The 22,652-nt window shown below is 38.9% G+C and overlaps 1 protein-coding gene across 1 annotated transcript in view; it reads right to left on the bottom strand.

Annotated features, from left to right (window-relative positions):
- The window catches only part of LOC123643847 (collagen alpha-4(VI) chain-like), a 105,694-nt gene that overhangs the window by 8,951 nt on the left and 74,091 nt on the right, over positions 1–22,652 (bottom strand). The window contains exons 19-27 of the mRNA XM_045559690.1: positions 22,421–22,483; positions 16,525–16,560; positions 16,358–16,420; positions 15,003–15,065; positions 13,806–13,841; positions 12,775–12,811; positions 10,335–10,346; positions 9,751–10,244; positions 1,732–1,816 (exon numbers count right to left, since the gene is read on the bottom strand). Of these exons, the coding sequence (XP_045415646.1) occupies positions 1,732–1,816; positions 9,751–10,244; positions 10,335–10,346; positions 12,775–12,811; positions 13,806–13,841; positions 15,003–15,065; positions 16,358–16,420; positions 16,525–16,560; positions 22,421–22,483 (889 nt within the window). The remainder of the gene's footprint in view (positions 1–1,731; positions 1,817–9,750; positions 10,245–10,334; positions 10,347–12,774; positions 12,812–13,805; positions 13,842–15,002; positions 15,066–16,357; positions 16,421–16,524; positions 16,561–22,420; positions 22,484–22,652) is intronic.

The following is a 22,652-nucleotide window of genomic DNA, read 5'->3' as shown; positions in this document are numbered from 1 at the left end:
ATCACACATTTAATGTTTTGAACTACTAGGGTCATGCGGCTTCCCAATCTCTGGGTTCCCAGACATCAGCCCCCTTTCTCCCTATAAAAAAAGAATTATATTGTACTTAATAATGTAAGTACAGTAGATAAATCAACAGTAGTGAACGATGCCTAGGAAACCACATAAAAACATTGATTGCTAGAGTTGGGAATGTTCTTAACAACCATATGAAATTGACATTTTTTAGGATTAAAAAATCAAATATTGGCAGTTATTTTTAATTTTTTTAATTATTATGGGTACATAATAGTTGTATATCTTTATAGGGTACATGTGATGTTTTGATACAGGCATACAATGTAAATTAATCAAATCAGGGTAATTGGGGTATCCATCATGTCAGGTATTTATCATTTCTTTGTTAGGAAGATTCCAGTTCCACTCTTTTAGTTATTTTAAAGTATACACTAACTTATTGCTGATAATAGTCTTTGATATTTGATAGCACTTTGTTCTGCTATCAAATATTGTTCAGTCTACCTATCTAACTATGTTTTTGCACCATTAGCCATCACTACTTTAGCCCCCTTCCCCAATACCCTTCACAGACTCTGGTAACCATCATTCTACTCTTTGTCTCCATGAGATCAATTGTTTTAATGTTTAGCTCCCACATATTAGTAAGAACATGGGAGATTTGTCTTTCTATGCTTTGCTTATTTCACTTAATATAATGTTCTCCAGTTCTCTCCATGTTGTTGCAAATGACAGGATTTCCCTTTTTATGGCTATATAATATTCCATTGTATATTTCACCACAATTTTTTTATCCATTCATCCATTTATGGACACTTAGGTTGATTCCAAATCTTGGCTGTTGTGAATAGTGTTGCAATAAACAAGGGAGTGGAGATCTCTTTTTGATATACTGATTCCGTTTCTTTTTGATATATACCTAGTAGTGAGGTTGCTGGGTCATATGGTAGTTCTATTTTTAGTTTTCTGAGGAACCTCCATACTGTTCTCTATAATGCTTGTACTAATTTACATTCCCAGCAATAGTGAATCAAGGTTCTCCTTTCTCTACTTCTCCACCAGCATTCATTATTTCCCTTTTTGATAAAAGCCATTTTAACTGGGATGAGATGATATTTCATTGTAGTTTTGATCTGTATTTCTCTCATGACTAATGATGTTGAGCATTTTTTCATATGCCTGTTGATGATTTGCATGTCTTCTTTTGAGAAATGTCTATTCAGATATTTTGTCCATTTTTAATTGGATTATTTGATTTTTTTTCCTATTGAGTTGTTGGAGCTCCTTATATATTGTAGTTATTAATCCCTTGTCAGATGAGAACTTTGTAAATATTTTCTCCCAATTTCTGGGTTGTCTCTTCCCTTTGTTTATTGTTTCCTTTGCTGTGCAGAAGCTTTTTAGTTTGATGTGATCCCATTTGTCCAATTTTGCTTCAGTTTGGAAGACGACAGGGAGGGCAGGGACTGTGGGGCAGCAGCAGACATTCACCTCATTAAAGGGGGTCAGATACAACTCAGCTCTGCTGACTGCGGCCCCACAGGAATGCAGTGTCCGTGACTCCCAAGACAAGTCTGACTTCCTAAGAAAAACTGGAAATCCAGACTTGGGAGATTTCCAGATTTTAGAGCCCTGCACATGCCAAGTAAATACACAGCTGCAGAGCAGATCTGGCCTGTGACCAGCAGTCAGTTCATCCTGACCCAGGCTTACCGTAGCAGACAGTGCAGCGAGCCATGCGGTCCACATCCTGCTGGTGCTCCGTCTCCCAGGTGAACAAGTGAAATCTGTCATCCATCTAATTCAAACACATACACACACATTTATGATTAGCTGGATTTGATTTCAGGCTACGTTTTTCATGTTTTTTTCAATTCAGATAAGAAAAACAGTAATATGAGATCTTAAAAGAATATATAATTATGTAAATATTTGTACAAATAGTTCAGCATTATATAGTACAGTTATTTATAGTCATTTAGTTCTCTAATTCTAACCTGGGCATTGGGCTGTCATTGGTGTGGGATTATGAAGTGTGGGTCTTCAGACTCCCAACATGTGTAAAACTCATCCAGTGTCACGTTGTTTTGGAATGGGGGTAAGGATATGAGGGGTCAAGCATTTATAAATTCCATAAATCCTTAAGAATTGTTCACAGGATCCAGGATGCAGTGTGGTGGGAGCTATTAACATGAAGGGCAGACTCTTCAAGGGGGCAGTCATTAGGTCATACACCATTAGAATGGAAAGAAGTAGACATCATGAGGGAGGCCCCTCTAGAATATTCCTGGTGTGCAGAATTGGACATGGCACAACCAGAAGGTAACAGTGAGGAGGAATCAGGGAAGGCTTTGTAGAGCTGGCAAATCTGTTTATCTCCTTCACTTAGCCTTTCCAATTATGATTCATTTAATCACTGATAATGAGGCTTAAAAGCAAAATATTAATAATAATAATAAATCCAACAAGGTCCATAGGACAACTAGTTGGATGATCAACAAACCCATTCCCTCTTCTTCCTAGGGCAGAGGCTGGACTACATTTCCAGCCTCCCTTGCAGTTTAGGTGATGCCAAGTGACTGGGGTCTAGCCAATGGGATGTACGTAGAAGTGATGTATACAATTTCCAGTGCATGCAGTGTACTCCATTGCTCCCTCTTATCTTCCAGAGAGATGTAGAGGATCCAGGAAAAGGTTTTGAGGTCCTGGGGTAATGGGAACACTGACAGAAGGAGCCCACGTCCTGAAATAGCTGCATGCAGCAAAACATGCCTCCCCCTACACACACACAAACACATATACACAAGGGCCCACATTCCCTTGTGACAGATGGCAGAAATGACCCTTTAATGTGTCAAGCCACTGAGACTTGGGGAGGAATGGTTTCACAGTTAGCCTGCCTTCACTGGTACAGACTATTTGCAGCACTGCTACCTTATGGTGAAACCAGAAATGTTTTCAGACTATTTCTCTCAGGATTGAGGTGAGGTTTGCAAAGAGGTGGATGTCTAAGCTCAGTCATGTCTATCCTTTCATTTACTCTCTGTCAAAGCATACAGGACAGGGCCACACTGAAGGTCAGCTTCTCCTTCATCTGTGTGGCCAGGAACAATTAGGTTCTGGGTCCTCCTCTAGATAGCAAGGTGCTGAGGATATGAAGATGTCATGTTAGCCCTCAGGATATGAACATGGCATGCTCGTCAAGGGTTACTTTGAAAAAGAATTTTCTGTAACATATACTCATTACAGAGCTCTTCACTCTTTATGTTTGGGACTGTAGCATATCATCATAAACATTGTCTTTCAGAGTCAGCTACTGAGGAAAGAACTATGAAGAGCTGAATGTTTGTTTATGCTAATGTAACACACACACAAAAGAAACATGGGAACATTCCTAAGAGAAAGACAAAAAAATTCCTGAGAAGAAAAGCACAAAGCATCCTCTCTTGTTCCTCTTATGGCAAAAGCAACCCCAAATTATGCTTTTTCCTGACTTAGAAATTCAAATCAACCAGACTGATTAAACAGCTACTACTGGAAAATCTCAACAAGCCATGTAGAGACACAAAGATGACAAGGACACATCTTCAAAGAGCTTAAACCATATGTGGAAAGATAAATGATTTTCAAATAAGAAAGAGCTCCAATAGTATGTTTTAGGAATACAGGAAGACAAGATCCATTTCTAGGGAAAGGGACAGAGAGGACCTGAGAAAGATAATGGCATTTGGCACTTTTGAGAGCATGAGTAAGACACTTAACTGGCAAAGAATCAGGGAAATGCAATCCAGTGCAAAGGAACAGTATGTACAAAGGCCCAGAGGTGGACAGCGCTTATCTCCGGAATTTTGCTCCAAGTCCCTACTCCCCACAGATTAGAGAACACCACCTCCAACGTGCAGCTGCACAGCATGTCTGAAATCCTGGAACTCCGTGCCACACAGGGGAAGCTGGCATGAAGAGTGAGTGCAGAGTTCTAACATTCAACATTCAGATCTACCTCACATGATTGTCAGATCTGAGTATTAACCAAACCAAACGGGCCTAATTAATCACCAAGAGCTGAGAAAACAGTGTAGGCAGGGATGTGACACATCATTAGCTTTACTGGAAATCACATGAGGCGATTTGGAAAGCTTCTGAAACCAAGATCCATGGCAATGTGTCAGGAGATATGAGGAGGCTGAGATAACCCTAGGAGCATCAATTGTACCCCAAGAGTTGTGGGGAAATGCTAAGTTAGTGTGTGTTATTTTTAAATCACAGGAAACATGGGTGAAGTATATCATGAAGTATGGATTTTTAAAATATTCTGAAAGACTTCAAACAAATCCAAACATTCCTCTAAGTCTGCACAAATTCATACTCCTCTGCCTTACAGGTGGTTCATGGGAAAAGTTCTGTGCAGCACTAAGGGATTAGGGTCAGAAACCTGGATCCTAGACCTTGATCTGCCATAATTGGCTATGTGGCCTTAGATAAGCCTCTGGCTTCAAATTCCTCAGCAACAGTTTTAGATAGGAGTCAATGCTGCTTAGTTCTCTTCCTACTCCAACACGGCCCCGTCCTAGGTTAATTACTGTCTTCTGTTATTGCTTCTTGCTCAGGACGATGTGTCACCTTTTCTACTCTGAGCACGTAACTCTTCCATCTGTTGTTCTGCTTGCTGGAAAACTACCAAATTCAACTTAATTTGAATAGCTATAGAACTTGCATCTTTTTTTGAACTTTTCTTAGGAACAATAATTTTATGATCATGCTTAAAATTTGTACTGTTCTTACCAAAAAAATGTGGGAACAAGTACACAAAAACACAATGGAAGTCCACAGGGAAACTATGATTCAGTATTGATTCATTTGTACCTACTTGTTACTATTAAACATGTACTTACGTTGACTTTGGACTTGCCAGCCTGGTCCTTGTCACTGATAAAGTAGACAAGAGACTTCCTGAGAAAGTTCAAACAGAGATAGCGTAGGAGGGAAGCCCAGTGTGAAGAGAGGAGAAAACTGGCTATACAATTCCTACTGCAAACTCTCATCAGCACCAGAGAAGGAAATACCAAAAGTGGAGTACCTTTAACATAACCCAAGAAATTGAGGCTGAAAGTTTTACTATAGTTTGAATCCCCCAACCAACTTCATTACTAAATGTCCAGTTGTAGTTTGTGGGGACTAGTTGTGTACTAAAGACAGGAGTATATGGAGGGGAGAAGATATGGCTTGAGCAGTTACATCAATATCCCCCCTCATTTACTAGACAGAAAGACATTTTCTCAAGGACTAAAATGGTGACCCTCAAACCTCAGCCCCCCAATGGTAAAGAACTGCCCTTGATCCCTGACCTGGAGAGATCCATGGGGTTAATTCAATGCCTCAACTGTTGTACTGAGCTGCCAGAGGCCATGGGACAATGTTCTTTCCTGGGACTGAGTTGGGGGAGGCTCTTGGCTTGGAAAGATGGGAGTCAAGCGGAAAAAGCAAACGCTAGGGAGGATGATTTTCCTTGGACAGAGGAAGAGCTAACTGGACCCTAAGGAGGGAGAGTTAGAAACCATCTGGCATCAAGTTGAGGTAAGGGATTGGGAAACAAGGAAAGAAAACTGAGGAAAGTAGGGGGAAGGAGACGGGGAAAGTAGCAATGTAACCTGTGACTGACCCCAGGAGCTGGAGTCCAGTTTCAGGTCCTGCCAGTTGGCATGGTCCCACCAAAGGCTGCCATGAAGCAGCTGATTCTCCTTGGACTCCCCAGAAAGCATTAGGGGTCGGTATTGAGTTGAGGGTGTAGGTTGCAGAGGGGACTTGGGAACCAGACATATCAGAATGCAAATTCCAGGACTGTGTAGCTTAGAACAATTTGTTTCACCTCTGACCCTCACTTACGTCATCTGGGAAATGTAGATCATCATTATTAACTTGTACGATAGCTACGAGGCTTAGATCAACACTGCTCAAACTTTAACGTTTATGCAAACCATCTGTGGATCTCATTAGAAATGCAGATCCTGACGATTATATCAGGGGCAGAGCTTGAAATTTAGCGTTTCTCACATCTGGGGTGATGCTGCTGCTAGTCTCTGAACCCCGTTTTCAATAGTGAGGGGTTAAGATGATAAGGCATGAAAGCATGTAGCGTGGGAGCTGAAGCTTCATAGGCACTCACGAAATGGAAGACATGAGATTTAATATATAGTTATGGGCAAACAGCATTCCTAAGGACATCGAGAAGATGGTAAGTGTCAGATATCCCCATAAGCACTATCTCTTATAATTCTCACAACAAACTTGTGAGTTTGCCCCTACTTTACAGGGAATAAATTGAATCCTCAATGTCAAACAACATGACCAAATTACATGAAGAACAAAGGCAGCATTTGAAGCCTCATTGCCTAAATCCTTCCCTTGGTGGCTGGTCCTGGCCTTAGGCCATTAACAATCTAATGCAGAACACAGCAGCCACAGGCTGGTCACAGACACAGGTCATCCGAAGCTGCAGAAGGGGCCTGTCTGGGTAACACAGTACTGCCTGTCTTCAAAAACGAATGTCCTCAGCTTGTGATAGATATGCTGATTACTCTGATTTGATCGGTCCACAGTACATACGTGTATCAAAATATCATTTTGTATCCCATACATATATGCAATTATTGCTTGTCAATTAAAAATAAAATAAAAGTAAGTATATTTTGATTGTCCCCAAAAAATAAAAATAAGAAAGAATATCCTACTGTAACTTTTCCACATTCTGAAATTACATCAAAATAAAAAATTATCCAAAACCATCTTTGTCCTTCCTCTTAGTATTTTCATCTTCTAAAGGTGATTTTTTTCCCCATGATAGACAGCACTCTGTTCCTTGGATATTTTTTTAAGAGCAACACACAGGAATAGATATAGGGCCAGTTCATAGACATACCTCACTGTTATTGTAAAGATAAAATGCATAAATACAGGGGAAAACCTTGAAATTTTAAAGTACCTTCTTTTCTGTTTTTGACCCTTGGACTCAAAATCCCATTTCTAATGGGGGATTTCAGACTTTGAGCAAATTATTTAACTTCTCTGTGTCTCAGTTTCATCATGGGAAAAATTAGCTCATAATAATACTTATCTTGTTGAGCTGTTGTAAGAATTAAATGAATCAATAAGACATTAGAACAGTGCCTGGATCAATAAATGTGAACTATTTCCTTAGGCTTTGTTTCAAGGGAACATGTGCTAGACTTTTTATGAAGAAAAATAAAATTTGAAACCCAGCACACAAATTGCATTTTCCCTATAATCCTCTGCTTTTTCACTTTAAAAAATGAATCTAATGAAGTCTTGTGTTTTGAGACATAAGGCAATTAGTTCTTATCAATGGGATTAGGCACAGATAGTCCAAATGTTATAATGCAGTTTTATTTAGGGCTGAAACAACTCAATGGATGGCTTTTAAAAAATCTTTTCAGTATGCACCACAGCCGCTGAGAATGTTTAAATGGACTGAGAAGTTAGGACATCTGTTTATATCATCATTTCAAATTGAACAAACATCATTTTCCCAGAAGAATCATGTGGGTGTTGTTCTGAAAATTAAAATATCATAGAGGTAAAAGACAAAAGCCCCACACATAATCAAAGAGAATCTTCAGGCAGGGAATTCAGAAGAAAACTCACAGGCTATTTCCACCCTCCTAACTGGATTCCTGTAAGGCTAAGGCACAGAGTGGGGGAGATTAAGGGATCCAATATGCCCAGTTGTGAAGAAATGAGGATTTTTTGTAAGGCCCTGAGAATGTCATTGTTGTTTTTATGGTTTTTCTCCTTACCAATGTCACCAGGAATAAGGTCATTCATTACATCTGAGCTGGCAGGCAACATTTAACATCCTTTCTAAATCATTAAATTTAAACAACACAGAGTTGTCTCCCAGCATCCTGCAGCAAGAGTATGTCCAAAAAATGAAAATGAAAGCAGATAGAAATGACAGAACTGGAGTACAAGTATATCCAAACCAGCAAGTTCTCACATACCATTACATCCTTTTACTCAGAACCTAAAGCAACTAACAGGGCAAGAACATGATGACAAAGGATCATCTGTATGTCAGATGCAAATACTGTCCGCTGCCCAGGATCCCCTCTCAGAGAGCGGCACTAATGATCACTGGAGGGGATGTAATTGCATCCTGGGGATCACTCTCCAAATGTTGAGGAAATGCCTTCCTGAGAAACAGATGCCTTGATAATTGCAGCTGGGAGTCTAGATAACGAACAGTTGCTACCTTCTCTCCACTTTCCAGCTGAGCAAAGTGAGAGCCATAAAGGTGAAAACTTGTCCAAAGGCACCTTGTTATTGATGGAAGAGCCAAATACAAAAGCTACATCTCTAATTTAAATTCTTATACCCTGCCTCTATTAATCCATCCAAGAAGTAATTGAGAATGCCCCTGCGCAGACATCCTGCTAGGCAAAAGGGATGTAACAGTGAACAAGGAACCCATCCTCCTCTGTATTTTAACTTTGTTTCTCAATCCAAGATACTTTGTCCATCCTTCCCAACAGTTTGCAAGCTGTCACAACTTTATATATTGATTCTTAGAAGCATCTTCACAGCTGCGTCAACAAAATCTCTCACCTACCACTTCTGCTACACACTCAACCTTCAGAGAAAATTAAAAGGTCTAGCATTGCTGAATTCATTAGCCATTGAGTTGAACCATGTGACAGTTCAATTTTTGCAGGTCAAAAATGGTTAAATATTGGCAATGTCTCATGGTTCAACCTAACATTCATAAGCAGCCTGGAAAATCTTAACAGAATCGCCCTTCCTTTTGATAAATCATCCCAGATGGTCCATAAAAATGTGCTTTGTGGGTTTCAATTAGAAAACTAAAGTCTGGAGAATAGATAAATGAATAAATTACAGTGTATACATACAATGTAATACTGCACAGGAATAACAAAGAACAGATTACCCATATACACAACATGATGAACAAGGAGAACAGACATTATGTTGATTGGAAGAAGCTAGATAGAAACGAATGCATGCTGTATGACTCAATTTATGTGTAGGTTCAGAACAGGCAAAAACTATTTGATTGTGATAAAACTCAAAGAGCAATTACCCTGGGGAGTGTATGATTGGGGAAAACTTATAAGACACTGAATATGTTCTGTGTCTTGAACCATGTCTTGGTCACAGGGATTTAAACATATGTAAAAATCCGTCTAACTGTACACTTAAAACCATTACACTTTTCCACTTTGTTATATGGGTATGTATACTATATCCCAGTACAACGAAAATTATAGTTTATGACCCCCAGGGATACAGTTTAGCATAGTGGCTAAGCACAGTCTGTGAAGGCAGACAATATCAGTCTGCCACTAGCTAGCTCTTATATTTCACCCTAGATGATACACTTAACCTGTCTCTGAGCCTTGCTTTTCTTATCCCTGAAATATAAATAAATAATAACACCTGCCTTATAGGGTTTTGGGAATCATTAACTAAGAATGTTTACAAGGCACGTAGCACAGGGTAGGCACAGAATGGCCAGTTGGTATTAGGAGTCACACTAGCAGTAGAGTCTACACTGAGACCCCTCACTCCTTGCATATACATCAATTTCTGGGGAATTCTTCCTCTGAACAACTCTCACTCCTCACGTGGTCCTTGGTGGAGAAGTAAGGACCAGCTGTTAACCCCCCACCCCCCTGCCCACTAGTGGATCCCCCTGTGTACCAGCAGGGCATCTGGGAGGTTGTGCTCTTCCACAAAGGTGATGACCACAGGGATGATGTCCCCTGCACCAAGCTCCAGTGTAGCCATGCTGATGGAGGCTGCATCATAGGCCCAGCCTGCCTGGAAGAACACAGCCACCTTCCTCATGAGAAGGCCCGAGCGCACACGTTTGAACACGTGTCTCGCCACAAACATCATGGTGGCCCCGAGGTTCCTGCGGCCCAATGACCGCTCCAGGGGGATTTTCCTGACAACTTCCAGGAGTGCACGCTGCCTCTTGTAGTCTGAGAAACGAACCAGGTAATCTGTTTTGGTATTGTAGGAAACGATGGCCACTCGGGCACCTGTTGGGCAGTTACTCTCACTTATTTCCATCTTCATCAACAGAGATAATAAAATGCCTCTCATCCTCTCAAAATCCAGCTGGGAGACGTCCTTTGACATGTCCAAGGCAAAGACTACTTCAGTCGGGAACGCTGGACATTTGGAAATACCTTGGTACAATGAATACACAGATTTAAGATTTTTCTGTAATGTCTCTAAACAGAGAAGGATTTGAGTGAATAAAAAGGAATACTATTTACCTTTTGCACAAGCTATAACGGAAATTATTTTGGAGAGAAAAGAAAACATTGTCAGTTTATGTAAGCAGTAGCATCTTTTCCACATGTATGCTTCACTATGGAAAACCATCTTTTCTTAAAATTGAAGCATGGCCTTCTCAAACTCCTGCCTGAGCATGGCAGAGACCACTACCCATTCCCCAATATCCCTTCCCTCTTTTTTGATAGTAATAGAACCCCCAATTTCTGAGTAGGCATATGGCTGCCTGGAGCAAACATTACATTTCCCAATAGAATAGCCATTTTACTAAGTTCTGGATGACAGAACAAGAAACATGGAAGGTGGAGCTTCAAAAAAGTATCCTCCTCCTCTCTCTTCCTTTCCCTGCCAGCTGACATGTAGGCATGATGGCTAAAGCTCGATAAAGTTCTTGGATTATGAGGTGACTTGGGGAATAGAGCACCTACACACACACAATGGCAAAACAAGAAGATAAAAAGAGATTGCATCCCCAAACACCCAGGGCCTCATATCAACCTGCACTGACTACTTCCAAACTTTGATTGTGGAAATACATTTGTACCACTGTTATTGAGGATTTAGGTCACATTCAACTGAACTTAAATCTAACTAATACATTGAGCTATGCTGAAATTATATAATATATATTTCATATATATAATAGATGTATACACATATATAACATTATATATGTTCATTATAAATTATATATTATGCATAAGTGTGTGTACATAAGTAATATATTTTTGTGGAAAAATATTAGAAAAACAAAAAATTAAAATTACCCTTAATTTATCATATATATTTATATATACAGATATATTTATAATTTTTTCATTTTATTTTATAAAATTTGGAGCCTAGGTTATATTCTATTCTTAATCTTTTCACTTAGCATATGATGATATTTTGCCATCAATAAATTTAGAGCAATATCATCTACTCTATTACATTTCTTCAACTAATATCCCTTTGTGATGAGCATACTTGTACATGTATCTGTGCATATTTGTCTAATTATAGCCCTAAATAAATCTCTACAATTATGGGTTTTTATATACATAGTCCAATTGCTCTTCAGAAAAGCTGTACCAGTTTACACGCCCATCAGCAGTGTGTACTCTTATACATTTCCCAATTTGGATAGGGATTTTTCTGTCATTTTGGAAATATTTTCAATATGAGAAAAAAAGGTATCTCATTATTTTAATTTGTATCCTCTGACTTCTTGTAAGGTTGAACATTTTCAGAGGTTTATCGTTCATTTGTATTTTTTCTTTTCTGAATCCCCCATTCATGTCGTTTGCCCATTTTCAATTGAAAAGATTTGTCTTTTATATTTAGGTTTAGCTATTATGAAACATCTGTATGGGTAGGTAAAAATGATTGAGTGGCAGCAAGTTTTTATGTTTGGACATGATGTAGTGAGGAAGTTAAGTCCTTTGCTTGGGTCTGTTGCTTATATTGCAACTATTTTTCCCTTTTTCTGTTTGCTTTTGACTTCATGGTGCCCCTCAATGTAAAGGGACTTTAACTTTTTTATATGGTCAACTCTGATACGTTTTTCCTTTTTGGTCACACTGATGGCATTATTCTTTATGATTTCTAGGAAAAAAAGGATTCCAGAATCTCCCTGAAGAGCCACTGGATGGGAACAGACAGAGCATGGAAAGGTTAGGGTAATAAGGGTGGGTAGGATGATTGTAGAGAAAACCCAAACGTCCATACTAAACAATCTTCCAACTCAACCTTCTCACCCTTCTGCCAGTAAGTGGAGAAATGTATGTATTGTAAGATACAAATATCCTGGCATGCATTGAAGATAGTAAATAAATTCCAATCTAAGAGTGGGACAAAACATTACTTAAGATTTGATGATTCATAATTCCATTTTTAAAACAGAAATGTACCCTTATAACCCTGATTCAAGCATCACAAAATTGATACATGGAACCAAAAACATTTGTACCCCTATAATATTTTGAAATACAAAAATAAAACAAATTTTAAAAATAGAAAAACGTAAATGTAAATAAAATAGGACACATTTCTTTACGAACGGTCACCTTGGTCCCTCTTCTTCAAATGCATGTCATAAAAAAAACAAAGCTCCTATTTGTTTTGTGTTAAGCAGCAAGACTCAGATATGCAGGTGTGCAATGATCATCATACTTCATGGGACACAACATTGTTGGGTGGAATTTTTCTTCTTTGTTGAGATGGCATGCCTTTCAAACCACTTCATTTCTGAGGACATATTGGGAAAGATTACTTACCTAGGAAGCGACTGAGCCCAACGCATTCATTTACAAGAGCCTTTCACAATGGAAAAGGCACCTCCCAAACTTCAGTCAAGCCCTCAGGTGAACTATGCCCCAGTCCAGGATCCACCCCCACTCCATACCACTGGCTCCTTCTGAGTTTTCCCAAACAACTTACGGCAGTTTTCTCGCATGAAATCAACAATTTTGCAAGGCTGTTAGAAAGATGGAAAAAGACAGGGAAAAGGAAAAAGTATTTAACTTGAAGCATATTTTTCTTCACCTCTGTGACTTAGAAATGTCATATGAATGCTATCAGCACCTATCTGAAGCTTTTGAATCTACAACAGAAAACCCAAAACATGTCAGAGCAGATGAAACTATCCAACAATTGTATTTTTGAATCCAGTGGGTATTTTAAAGCATTTAAAAGATTTGATATACACAGTGCCCATATTATTAAAGATCTGTAGATAAGGGATGCCCATTTTTTTTTATCTGCCTCAGAAAGCAATGGAATCAAACCTGGTTTTGAAAAAGTTTAAATACAAAAATGTCAGCAGAGAACACAGGGAAATTCTTTAAATTCTCTGACCTCTATATTTGGAATTCCTATAACACTTCTTCAGAATGGCTCCCAAAATAGGAACCTCCGACACCTCCCCTAGTAATTCTGCTTCTTTGCCCTTATCCCTTCCTCTCTGCTCTCTTCTTCCCTCGACCCCAGGCCCCATCACTCCCTGCTCCTCAGTTGCTTTCACCTCCCCCCCCACCCCCGCATAATAGTGTCAATATTTTTGTACTTGGGAGATCAAAAGCCATCATAACTGGGGATTATTTTCAGGTATGCCATGAGACACAAAAACCTGTACTATCTGTGTGTTGGTTTAGAAATGCTTTAAAAACAATTTTTGAGCTATACAAAAAGGCACATTACAGAAAGGTAGTAGCCTCAAAGTCTTTTTCTTTTTTTCATGTCAGCTAGTGTTACTCAGAAACATCTAGACTCCCTGCTGTATTTAAAATATTAAAATATTTTTATTTGACTTGGTTAAAACATTTCAAAGTAAAGCCTCTAAACTTAAAGTACTAACAGAATTTGTAAGAGGAAAAACTAAAGAATCTTACAAAAAAAGATTTCTATTTTGTGAAAGTTGAAAGCTCTATGTTCTGAAAATAATAAAGTTTAGAATTAAAATCTTCACCTACCGTCATATCTGCCAAACCTTTGGGACCTTTGATGCCCTGGAAAGAACAGAAACTTGGGTTTAAATGCAAGACTCTAAAGTCCAACGTATTTTTCTGCACAGTTGGCAAGAGATTCTGTGAAATTTCACCATGCTACATAGACCACCTTCTGCCCTTCACTCCTTGCCCTGGAGTTCTGTCTGACTACTTAAGGAAGAAGGCCAGAGGGCCTAAGAGGTGTGTCCTGAACCTCGTAGTCCAGGAGGCCTAGAGAGATGATATATACAGACTCTTGGAAGACCAGGTCATTTTGAAACCAAGCCATAGTTTAGGATCAAATTCAGGAAAAAGAAAGGTCATTCAAGATGCCATAAGCACTCATAGACAGTTCTAAAGCAGACTCCAGTCCTTCACCTATCCCTTCTCTTACAGCCACCCATCATCACCCTGTTTCTGCCCTAATACTGAACAAGTCTTCCCAGGAATCCTTCAGGTTAGAGCTGCCTGACTCCAGCCACTTTGAGAACCTAGAGATCATTGCTCTCATTTAGAGTCCACAAGGTAGTAATTTGTGACCTCAAGCAGGTCACTATAATCCTCTCAGCCTTTGTTTCCTCACCTGTAAAATGGGCATGGTCCTTCTACCTCTAAGATTTTTGATTTTCTGACTTTGTTGCATCTCTCCAGTAAACCCTAAACTGCTTTGAGACTACCAGGTTCAACCCACATCTGACCTACTGTGCCATCCCTCATGGAAGGACAGCCTGGCCTACAAGGACAAGGCACTGGGCAGAACAATCCTAGCCTCAGAGTCTTTCCTTTCATACCAAACAGCCTTCCAGGGAATTTTAAAAATATTTGTGGGCTTGCAACTCTGTTGGTTCAGTTAAGATTATATAAGTGTTATATTTTTTTAGGCTTTTCTTCTGTTTTTTTGCATAAATGTTATTGCTTGTATTGTTTACATTGATTACACTCACTCTCCTGTGAATTTTATGCATTGTTTCACGTATTTAGATAGATTCAGAAATTTCCAGTGACTCCAATATCTTCCCTATGTTCAAATAAAAAATATGTATTGAGTATTTTGGCCCATTCCCTATATAGATCCTCTTATGTGTCCGAAATGTCCATTTCTTCTTTAGAGATGCCTCTTATCAAACTCTTATTCAGTTTTATACAAAGGTTAAAATTGGAAAGGAGAAAGGTACATGTTACCGTTTGTCCCGGTGGGCCTTGGTCACCTGGAGTTCCAGCAAATCCAGGAAAGCCAGCATTACCCTAAAAACGATCAAACCAAAGGAATAAGTTTCCCCCTTGATTATAACTTGATTACAACCATCAGACCCACTTTGGGACACCAAGATTTTATTATACCTAGTGCCAGTGGGTCTGCTATTGACCAGTTAGTTCACGAACTGTGTATCTGTGGAATGAGACATGTAGACTAGAAAGAGACGGGAATCTCTTTATGGAAAACATACAAATTTCTTCCTATAAACCTAACTCCAGCCGTGCAAATGTGTACATACACGAACAAACACAAACTTCTAGATAGAGCCTCAAAAGATGACTCAATACTCAGCTGAGTCTCAAGGTCATATAATAAAAAGAATAAGAGAAGTCAGAATTGAATGCAAGATAGAGAAAAAATTGCCCCACCACCTTCTGGTCCTCAGTGTCTCAAAAAAGGTACATGGTGGGCATAGCCTCACTGCTTACATTCCAGGTATTTGAAATGACACAGCATTATCTGCATATAATTAATGCTTTATTTTTCTTTATTTGAAACTAGAAAGATAAGCTAGCTGATCATGGCAACTACTGCCAGCAGCAACCCAAGTTAGGCATAGATAAAGAAATTTTTTCCATCCTTGCCAATGTATTAAAATATCAATTCTTGAGTGCCTGGAAAACACATCCTTTTTCTTTTCCTCTTTTCTGCACTAAACACTAGTCCACGTCTTTTTTCTAGGAGGCCTTGGCCTCTGATGTCTATCAGCTAAATATTACCCAAATGTTAGATACCCACAGAGTTACTCTTTCCAAAAAGAGCTACCAGTGATTGTGGCTCTTTAAGACTGAACCTTCAGAACACAAAGGAATGGATTTTTAATGGGATACTCTATAATGCACAGTGGACTCAAAGCCCCCCAAGATGGAAACCACGGGCTTGAGCATCTAGTCCTAAAATAGCTAAGAGAAAGTTAAGGCTTAGAAGAATCCTAAAGAAACAGCAATGTTTGCTCTACAGCTAAAACAATATCCTTCCAAATACTGGCTAGGCTTACCAAAGACAGAAATGTCCCCAAACTTGTTTTTAGAAGGTTTATACTGTATACTTGAAACTTCAACTTGGATTCTCTGTTTATGGTTTGGTAAACTGCGTTTGCACTCAGAAGATAAACAAGAGTGGGTTTAAGCGGGAAAAGGGGTAGCCCAAGGAAGGTGTGGAGTGCGCACTGACTGAGCAGAAATAGGCTTCCTACTAAGAAGTCCATTAACCCAATGAAAAAATGGTCCTGTGGTGATGTAGGCTTCTACAGATCTTGGGAGGTTCCTTTGGTTCTTACCCTCTTCCCTCTGACTCCTTTTGCTCCCTTCTTTCCTTCGTGTCCTGGGTCACCATCTTCTCCCTTCATAGAATCAAAATCAGATCTTTGACTGTAAAGAAACATAAGTGCAGACAAATGGCACATGCAGCATACCAGTTGGCAGGCCCAGAAAGTTATCTCCTTACTTGTGCACCAAGATAGCCAGGGAATCCAGGTTCACCCTAGTGTCAGAAATGAGATAAGGTTTTGTTTAATGTCATGTGATTAAATATTTCCTTGGCATTCCTTGGAGAAAAGGAAAAAACTATAATTTTGAGGAAACTGACTCAAAACAAGTGCTAGGAAAAACAACTGTAGCAACAGTTGTTATCTGGAGCTGCTCTGAAGTGGCCATATTTCGTTTCTCTAATCCAACATGAAACTCGTAATGATTTCATGTTGTAAATTATTTTTTACAAATTTTCCTTCTCCTTTATGTATTGTGCAATAAAACTTCCTTCTTAGGCATTTTTATCTCTCAGGTGAAATTCCCAGAGATTTGATCCAATGGAAACCAAGGGAAGATGGCACCACGCTGAGCATTGGGAAACAGGTGCTCATTGTCAAAACCAAAGGCATACAACAAAGCAATCATTCCTTCAACAAATATTTATTTAGCATCTACTCTGTACCAAGCACTTCTTTAGGCACTGGGAATTCAGCAGTGAACAGAACAAAGACCCTGCTGTCATGGAACTTACATGCTAGTGAGGAAAAGAGTGAACAAAGAAATATACAACATGTCAGGTTGTAATCTCCTCAGAAAGGGGCTTAAGGAAAAAGAATTGCATGTGTTCAGGGTGGGGAAGTGTTATTTTATATAAGGTGGTCAGGAAAAGCCTGAAAACCTTTTTGGAAGGTGGCATTTGGACAAAGATGAACATTAATTGAGGAAGCAAGCCAAGCAGGTATCTGGGAGAAAAGGGTTCCAGGCAGAAGGAAGAGTATGTGAAAAAGCCCTGAGGTGAGAGAATGAATGTCTTGAACTATCATCTGGGCCATGATAAAATTTTTTTTATTTCAGCACATTATGGGGGTACAAATGTTTAGGTTATTATATATTGCCTTTGCCTCACCAGGGTCAGAGCTTCAAGTATGTCCATCCCCCAGATGGTGCCCATTAGGTGTGAATGCACCCATCCCCTCCTTCCCATCCCCTATCCATCGCCACCTGCCCAACACCAGATCAATGTTACTACTATATGTGCACATGCATTGGTATTAACTGATCAAAAATATTTTTATTTAAAAAAAACTTAAAAAGAAGAGAACGAATGTGTTCTGCCATGTTTGAGAAACACTGAAGCAGAAGGGAGGGACGTGGGTGGGCAGGAGGAGACGAAGTCAGAGAGTTCACAGAGAGGCCATGTTGTGTAGTCTTATAGGCCATGTTAACAGTGGATTTTATTCTGGGTGACATGGGGGCCACAGCAGGGCTCTGAGTAAAGGAATGACATGACCTGACTATGCTTTTAAAGATGTCTCTGGCTGCTGCATGGAGAATCAACTATACGAGGCAAGGGAGAAGCAGGGAGACCAAGGAAGTGGCTATTGCAGTAAGACAGATAAAAAGTCATGTTGGCTTGGTCCAGAGGGTGGCAGTGCAGTAGTAAAAAATGATGAATTGCTGGATATATTTTAAAGACAGATTCACCATGATTTGTTGATTGATTCAATGTAGGGGCTGAGAGAAAGAAGCTTATCAAAGATGGCTGCAAGTGTCTGTCCTGAGCAACTGGAAGGATGGAGTCTCCACTCTCTGAGATGGGGAGGGCTACAGGAATGGCAGGTTGTTAAGGGAACCAGTTTTAGATGACTGGATGTTTGAAAATATAAGGGATTATTATTAATTCTTAGATGTGAGGATGGTATTGTAGTTATATTTTTAAAGAATCATTTAAAGATGCTACCTGAAATAACTACACATAAAATAAATATATGATATGTGGGATTTACTTCAAAATAATTGGTATGAGTGGGGCCAAGTGAGTGGGAGTATAAATAAAACAGAACAAGGGAGGGGCAAGGGCAATATACATAACCTAAACTTTTGTACCCCCATAATATGCTGAAATAAAAAAAAATTAATAAAAAAAGAAATATCATACAGAAAATTAAAAAAAATAAAAGATCAATTTGTCTGGAATGTATGTAAAAATAAATAAATAAATAAATATTTGTCTTTTCTTTTTTTAAAAAAAAACAGAATAAAAATGGCCAAGGCTTTAAGTCTTAAAAAAATTAAAAAAATAGAAATCATACCCTGCATCTTCTCAGATCACAATGGAATAAAAGTAATAATGAACCCTAACAGGAACTCTCATTCCTACTCAAGGTCATGGAAGCTAAACAACCTTCTTCTGAATAACAATTTTGTAAAGGAAGAAATTAAGTCAGAAATCAAAACATTCTTTGAATTAAACGACAAAGGTGACACAACTTATCAAAATCTATGGGATGCAGCTAAAGCAGTCCTGAGAGGAAAATTCATTTCCATAAATGCCTATTTCAAAAAGACAGACAACTTACAAATAGACAACTTAATGAATAGACTCAAAGAGCTGGAGAAAGAAGAACAGACTGACCCCAAACCCAGCAGAAGGCGAGAAATTGTTAAGATCAAATCAGAATTAAATGAAAAAGACAACAAAAATACTATAAGGGAAATTAATAAAACAAAAAGTTGGTTCTTTGAAAAGATAAATAAAATAGACACACCACTGGCCAGACTAACCAAGAGCAGAAAAGAAAAATCTTTAATAACTTCCATCAGGAACATGAAAGGAGAAATCACAACCGAAGCCACAGAGATACATGACATTATCTATGAATATTACAAAAATCTTTATGCACACAAATTGGAAAATGAGGAGGAAATGGACAAATTTTTAGAAACACACAGCCTTCCCAAGCTCAATCAGGAAGAAATAGAATTCCTGAATAGACCAATATCAAGAACTGAAATTGAAACAGCAATAAAAAACCTTCCCAAAAAGAAAAGCCCTGGTCCAGATGGGTTCACACCTGAATTTTACCATACATACAAAGATGAACTGGTGCCCATCCTACATAAACTATTCTTCAATATTGAGAAGGATGGAATTCTCCCCAACACATTCTACCAAGCCAATATAACATTGATACCAAAACCAGGAAAGGATGCAACAAAAAAAGAAAACTACAGACCAATTTCTCTCATGAACGTAGATGCAAAAATTCTCAATAAAATCCTAGCAAATCGTATCCAAGTGCTGATTAAAAAAATAATTCATCACGACCAAGTAGGCTTCATCCCAGAGATGCAGGGGTGGTTCAACATACGAAAATCTATAAATGTAATTAACCACATAAATAGAAGCAAAAATAAAGACCATATGATCCTCTCAATAGATGCAGAAAAAGCATTTGACAAAATTCAACACCCTTATATGATAAAAACACTTAACAACATAGGCATAAATGGGACCTACCTAAAAATAATACAAGCCATATATGACAAACCCACAGCCAACATCATACTGAATGGGGAAAAATTGAAAGCATTCCCACTCAGAACTGGAACCAGACAAGGCTGCCCACTGTCCCCATTACTTTTCAACATTGTATTGGAAGTCCTTGCGAGAGCTATCAGACAAGAGAGCAGAATCAAAGGTGTCCAAATAGGGACAGAAGAGATCAAACTCTCACTCTTCGCTGATGATATGATGTTGTATCTGGAAAACCCCAAGGACTCAACCAAGAGACTCCTGGAATTAATTAACGAATTCAGTAATGTCTCAGGTTACAAAGTCAATACACACAAATCAGAGGCATTCATATATGCCAATACCATTCAATTGGAGAACCAAATTAAGGACTCAATACCTTTCAAAATAGCAACAAAGAAAATAAAGTATCTAGGAATATATTTAACTAAAGAGGTAAAGGACCTCTATAAAGAGAACTATGAAACGCTAAAGAAGGAAATTGCAGAACACGTAAATAAGTGGAAATCCATACCATGCTCATGGATTGGAAGAATTAACATCGTTAAAATGTCTATACTACCCAAAGTAATCTATAGATTCAATGCAATTCCTATTAAATTACCAACATCATTTTTCACAGATTTAGAAAAAATAATTATACACTTTGTATGGAAACAGAGAAGACCCCGTATAGCAAAAGCAATCTTAAGCAATAAAAACAAAATGGGAGGTATTGATTTGCCAAACTTCAAACTATACTACAAAGCTGTGGTGCTTAAAACTGCTTGGTATTGGCACAAGGGCAGGGACACAGACCAGTGGAACAGAACAGAAAACCCAAATATAAAACCATCCTCATATAATCATCTAATCTTTGACAAAATAGACAAAAACATACTCTGGGGACAAGAGTCCCTATTCAATAAATGGTGCTGGGAAAACTGGATAGCCACATGTAGAAGACTGAAACAGGACCCACAGATTTCACCTCTCACAAAAATCAAATCACGGTGGATAACAGATTTAAACCTTAAATGGGAAACGATTAGAATTCTAGAAGAAAATGTAGGAAAGACTCTCACAGACGTTGGTCTAGGCAAAGAATTTATGAAGAAAACCCCTAAGGCAATTGCAGCAACAACAAAAATAAACGAATGGGACCTGATTAAATTAAAAAGCTTCTGCACAGCCAAAGAAACAGTCACGAAAATAAACAGACAGCCTACAGAATGGGAAAAAATTTTCGCATACTACACATCAGATAAAAGACTGATAACAAGAATCTATTTAGAACTCAGGAAAATCAGCAAGAAAAAATCAAACAATCCTATCAAAAAATGGGCAAAGGACATGAATAGAAATTTTTCAAAAGAAGACATAAGAATGGCCAAAAAACGTATCAAAAAATGCTCAACATCCCTAATCATCAGGGAAATGCAAATCAAAACCACAATGAGATACCACTTAACTCTGGTGAGAATGGCCTTTATCAAAAAATCCCAAAACAACACGTGTTGGCGTGGATGCGGAGAGACAGGAACACTCATACACTGCTGGTGGGAATGCAAACTAGTGCAACCCCTATGGAAAGCAATATGGAGATACCTTCAACAGATTCAAGTAGACCTACCATTTGATCCAGCAATTCCATTATTGGGCATATACCCAGAAGAACAAAAGTCATTCTTTAACAAAGACACCTGTACCCGAATGTTTATAGCAGCACAATTCACAATCGCAAAGATGTGGAAACAACCCAAGTGCCCATCAATCCACGAATGGATTAGTAAACTGTGGTATATGTATACCATGGAGTACTACTCAGCTATAAGAAATAACGATGATACGACATCTCTTTGGTTCTCCTGGAGAGAGCTGGAACCCACTATACTAAGTGAAGTATCCAAAGAATGGAAAAACAAGCATCACATGTACTCACCAGAAAACTGGTTTCCCTGATCATCACCTAAATGTACATCAGGGAAGGATACCAATTGGATATCAGACTGGGATGGGGGGGTGGGGGGAGGGGATGGGTGTTTGCCTACATGACGAGTGCATTGCGCACCCTCTGGGGAATGGTCATGCTTGAGGGTGCAGACCCGGGGAGGTGGGGGGGGAGGGGATCGAGGTATGAATACATGGCGAGTGCCAGGCGCACTGTCTGGAGAGTGGGAGCGGACGCGCTTGGGACTCTGACTCGGGGGGATGGGCGGGACAGGGACAATGTATATGACCTGAACTTATGTACCCCCATGATGAGCTGAAATAAAAAAAAATATAAAAAAAAAAAAAAAAAAAAAAAGAAAGTCACAACCAAAGTGGACCCTTTCTACTGTCAGGACCTGCTCAATAATCCTAGACACTCAAGGCAAGTAAAATTCCAACTTCTACAAGAACCCCAATTTTCCAAAAGATGAATTTTTCCCTCAAATCTCTTATTTGTTGCAATACTAAGATAGGCTGAACAGAGGCCTTATTACTGAATATTTATTGCTCTTGGCCTTTGTGTCACAAGCAAACAGTTCTCATGTCCTTGGAGTTTAAGCAGCAGAAGTGCCCCAACATCACTCACAGGATCTCCCCTTAACCCGGGCTCTCCGCTCTCTCCAGGTGGTCCTGGCAGTCCCGGCAAGCCCTTAAATCACAAAGAAAAACGTGTCACCTTTTAAAATCACTTATTGCCTGAAGGTAAGAGAACATCAAGAGGGAAATTAAGAATCAAATTAAAAGAGCAACTTAGTACCTGAATTTTAGAGCATTCGCTGCCAAAGAGGTGAGGTTGAAAGGTAGAAAAGAATATACTT

This window comes from Lemur catta, chromosome 1 (assembly GCF_020740605.2).
Source record: "Lemur catta isolate mLemCat1 chromosome 1, mLemCat1.pri, whole genome shotgun sequence".
NCBI lineage: Eukaryota > Metazoa > Chordata > Mammalia > Primates > Lemuridae > Lemur > Lemur catta.
This window is presented reverse-complemented; position numbering and strand designations above follow the sequence as displayed.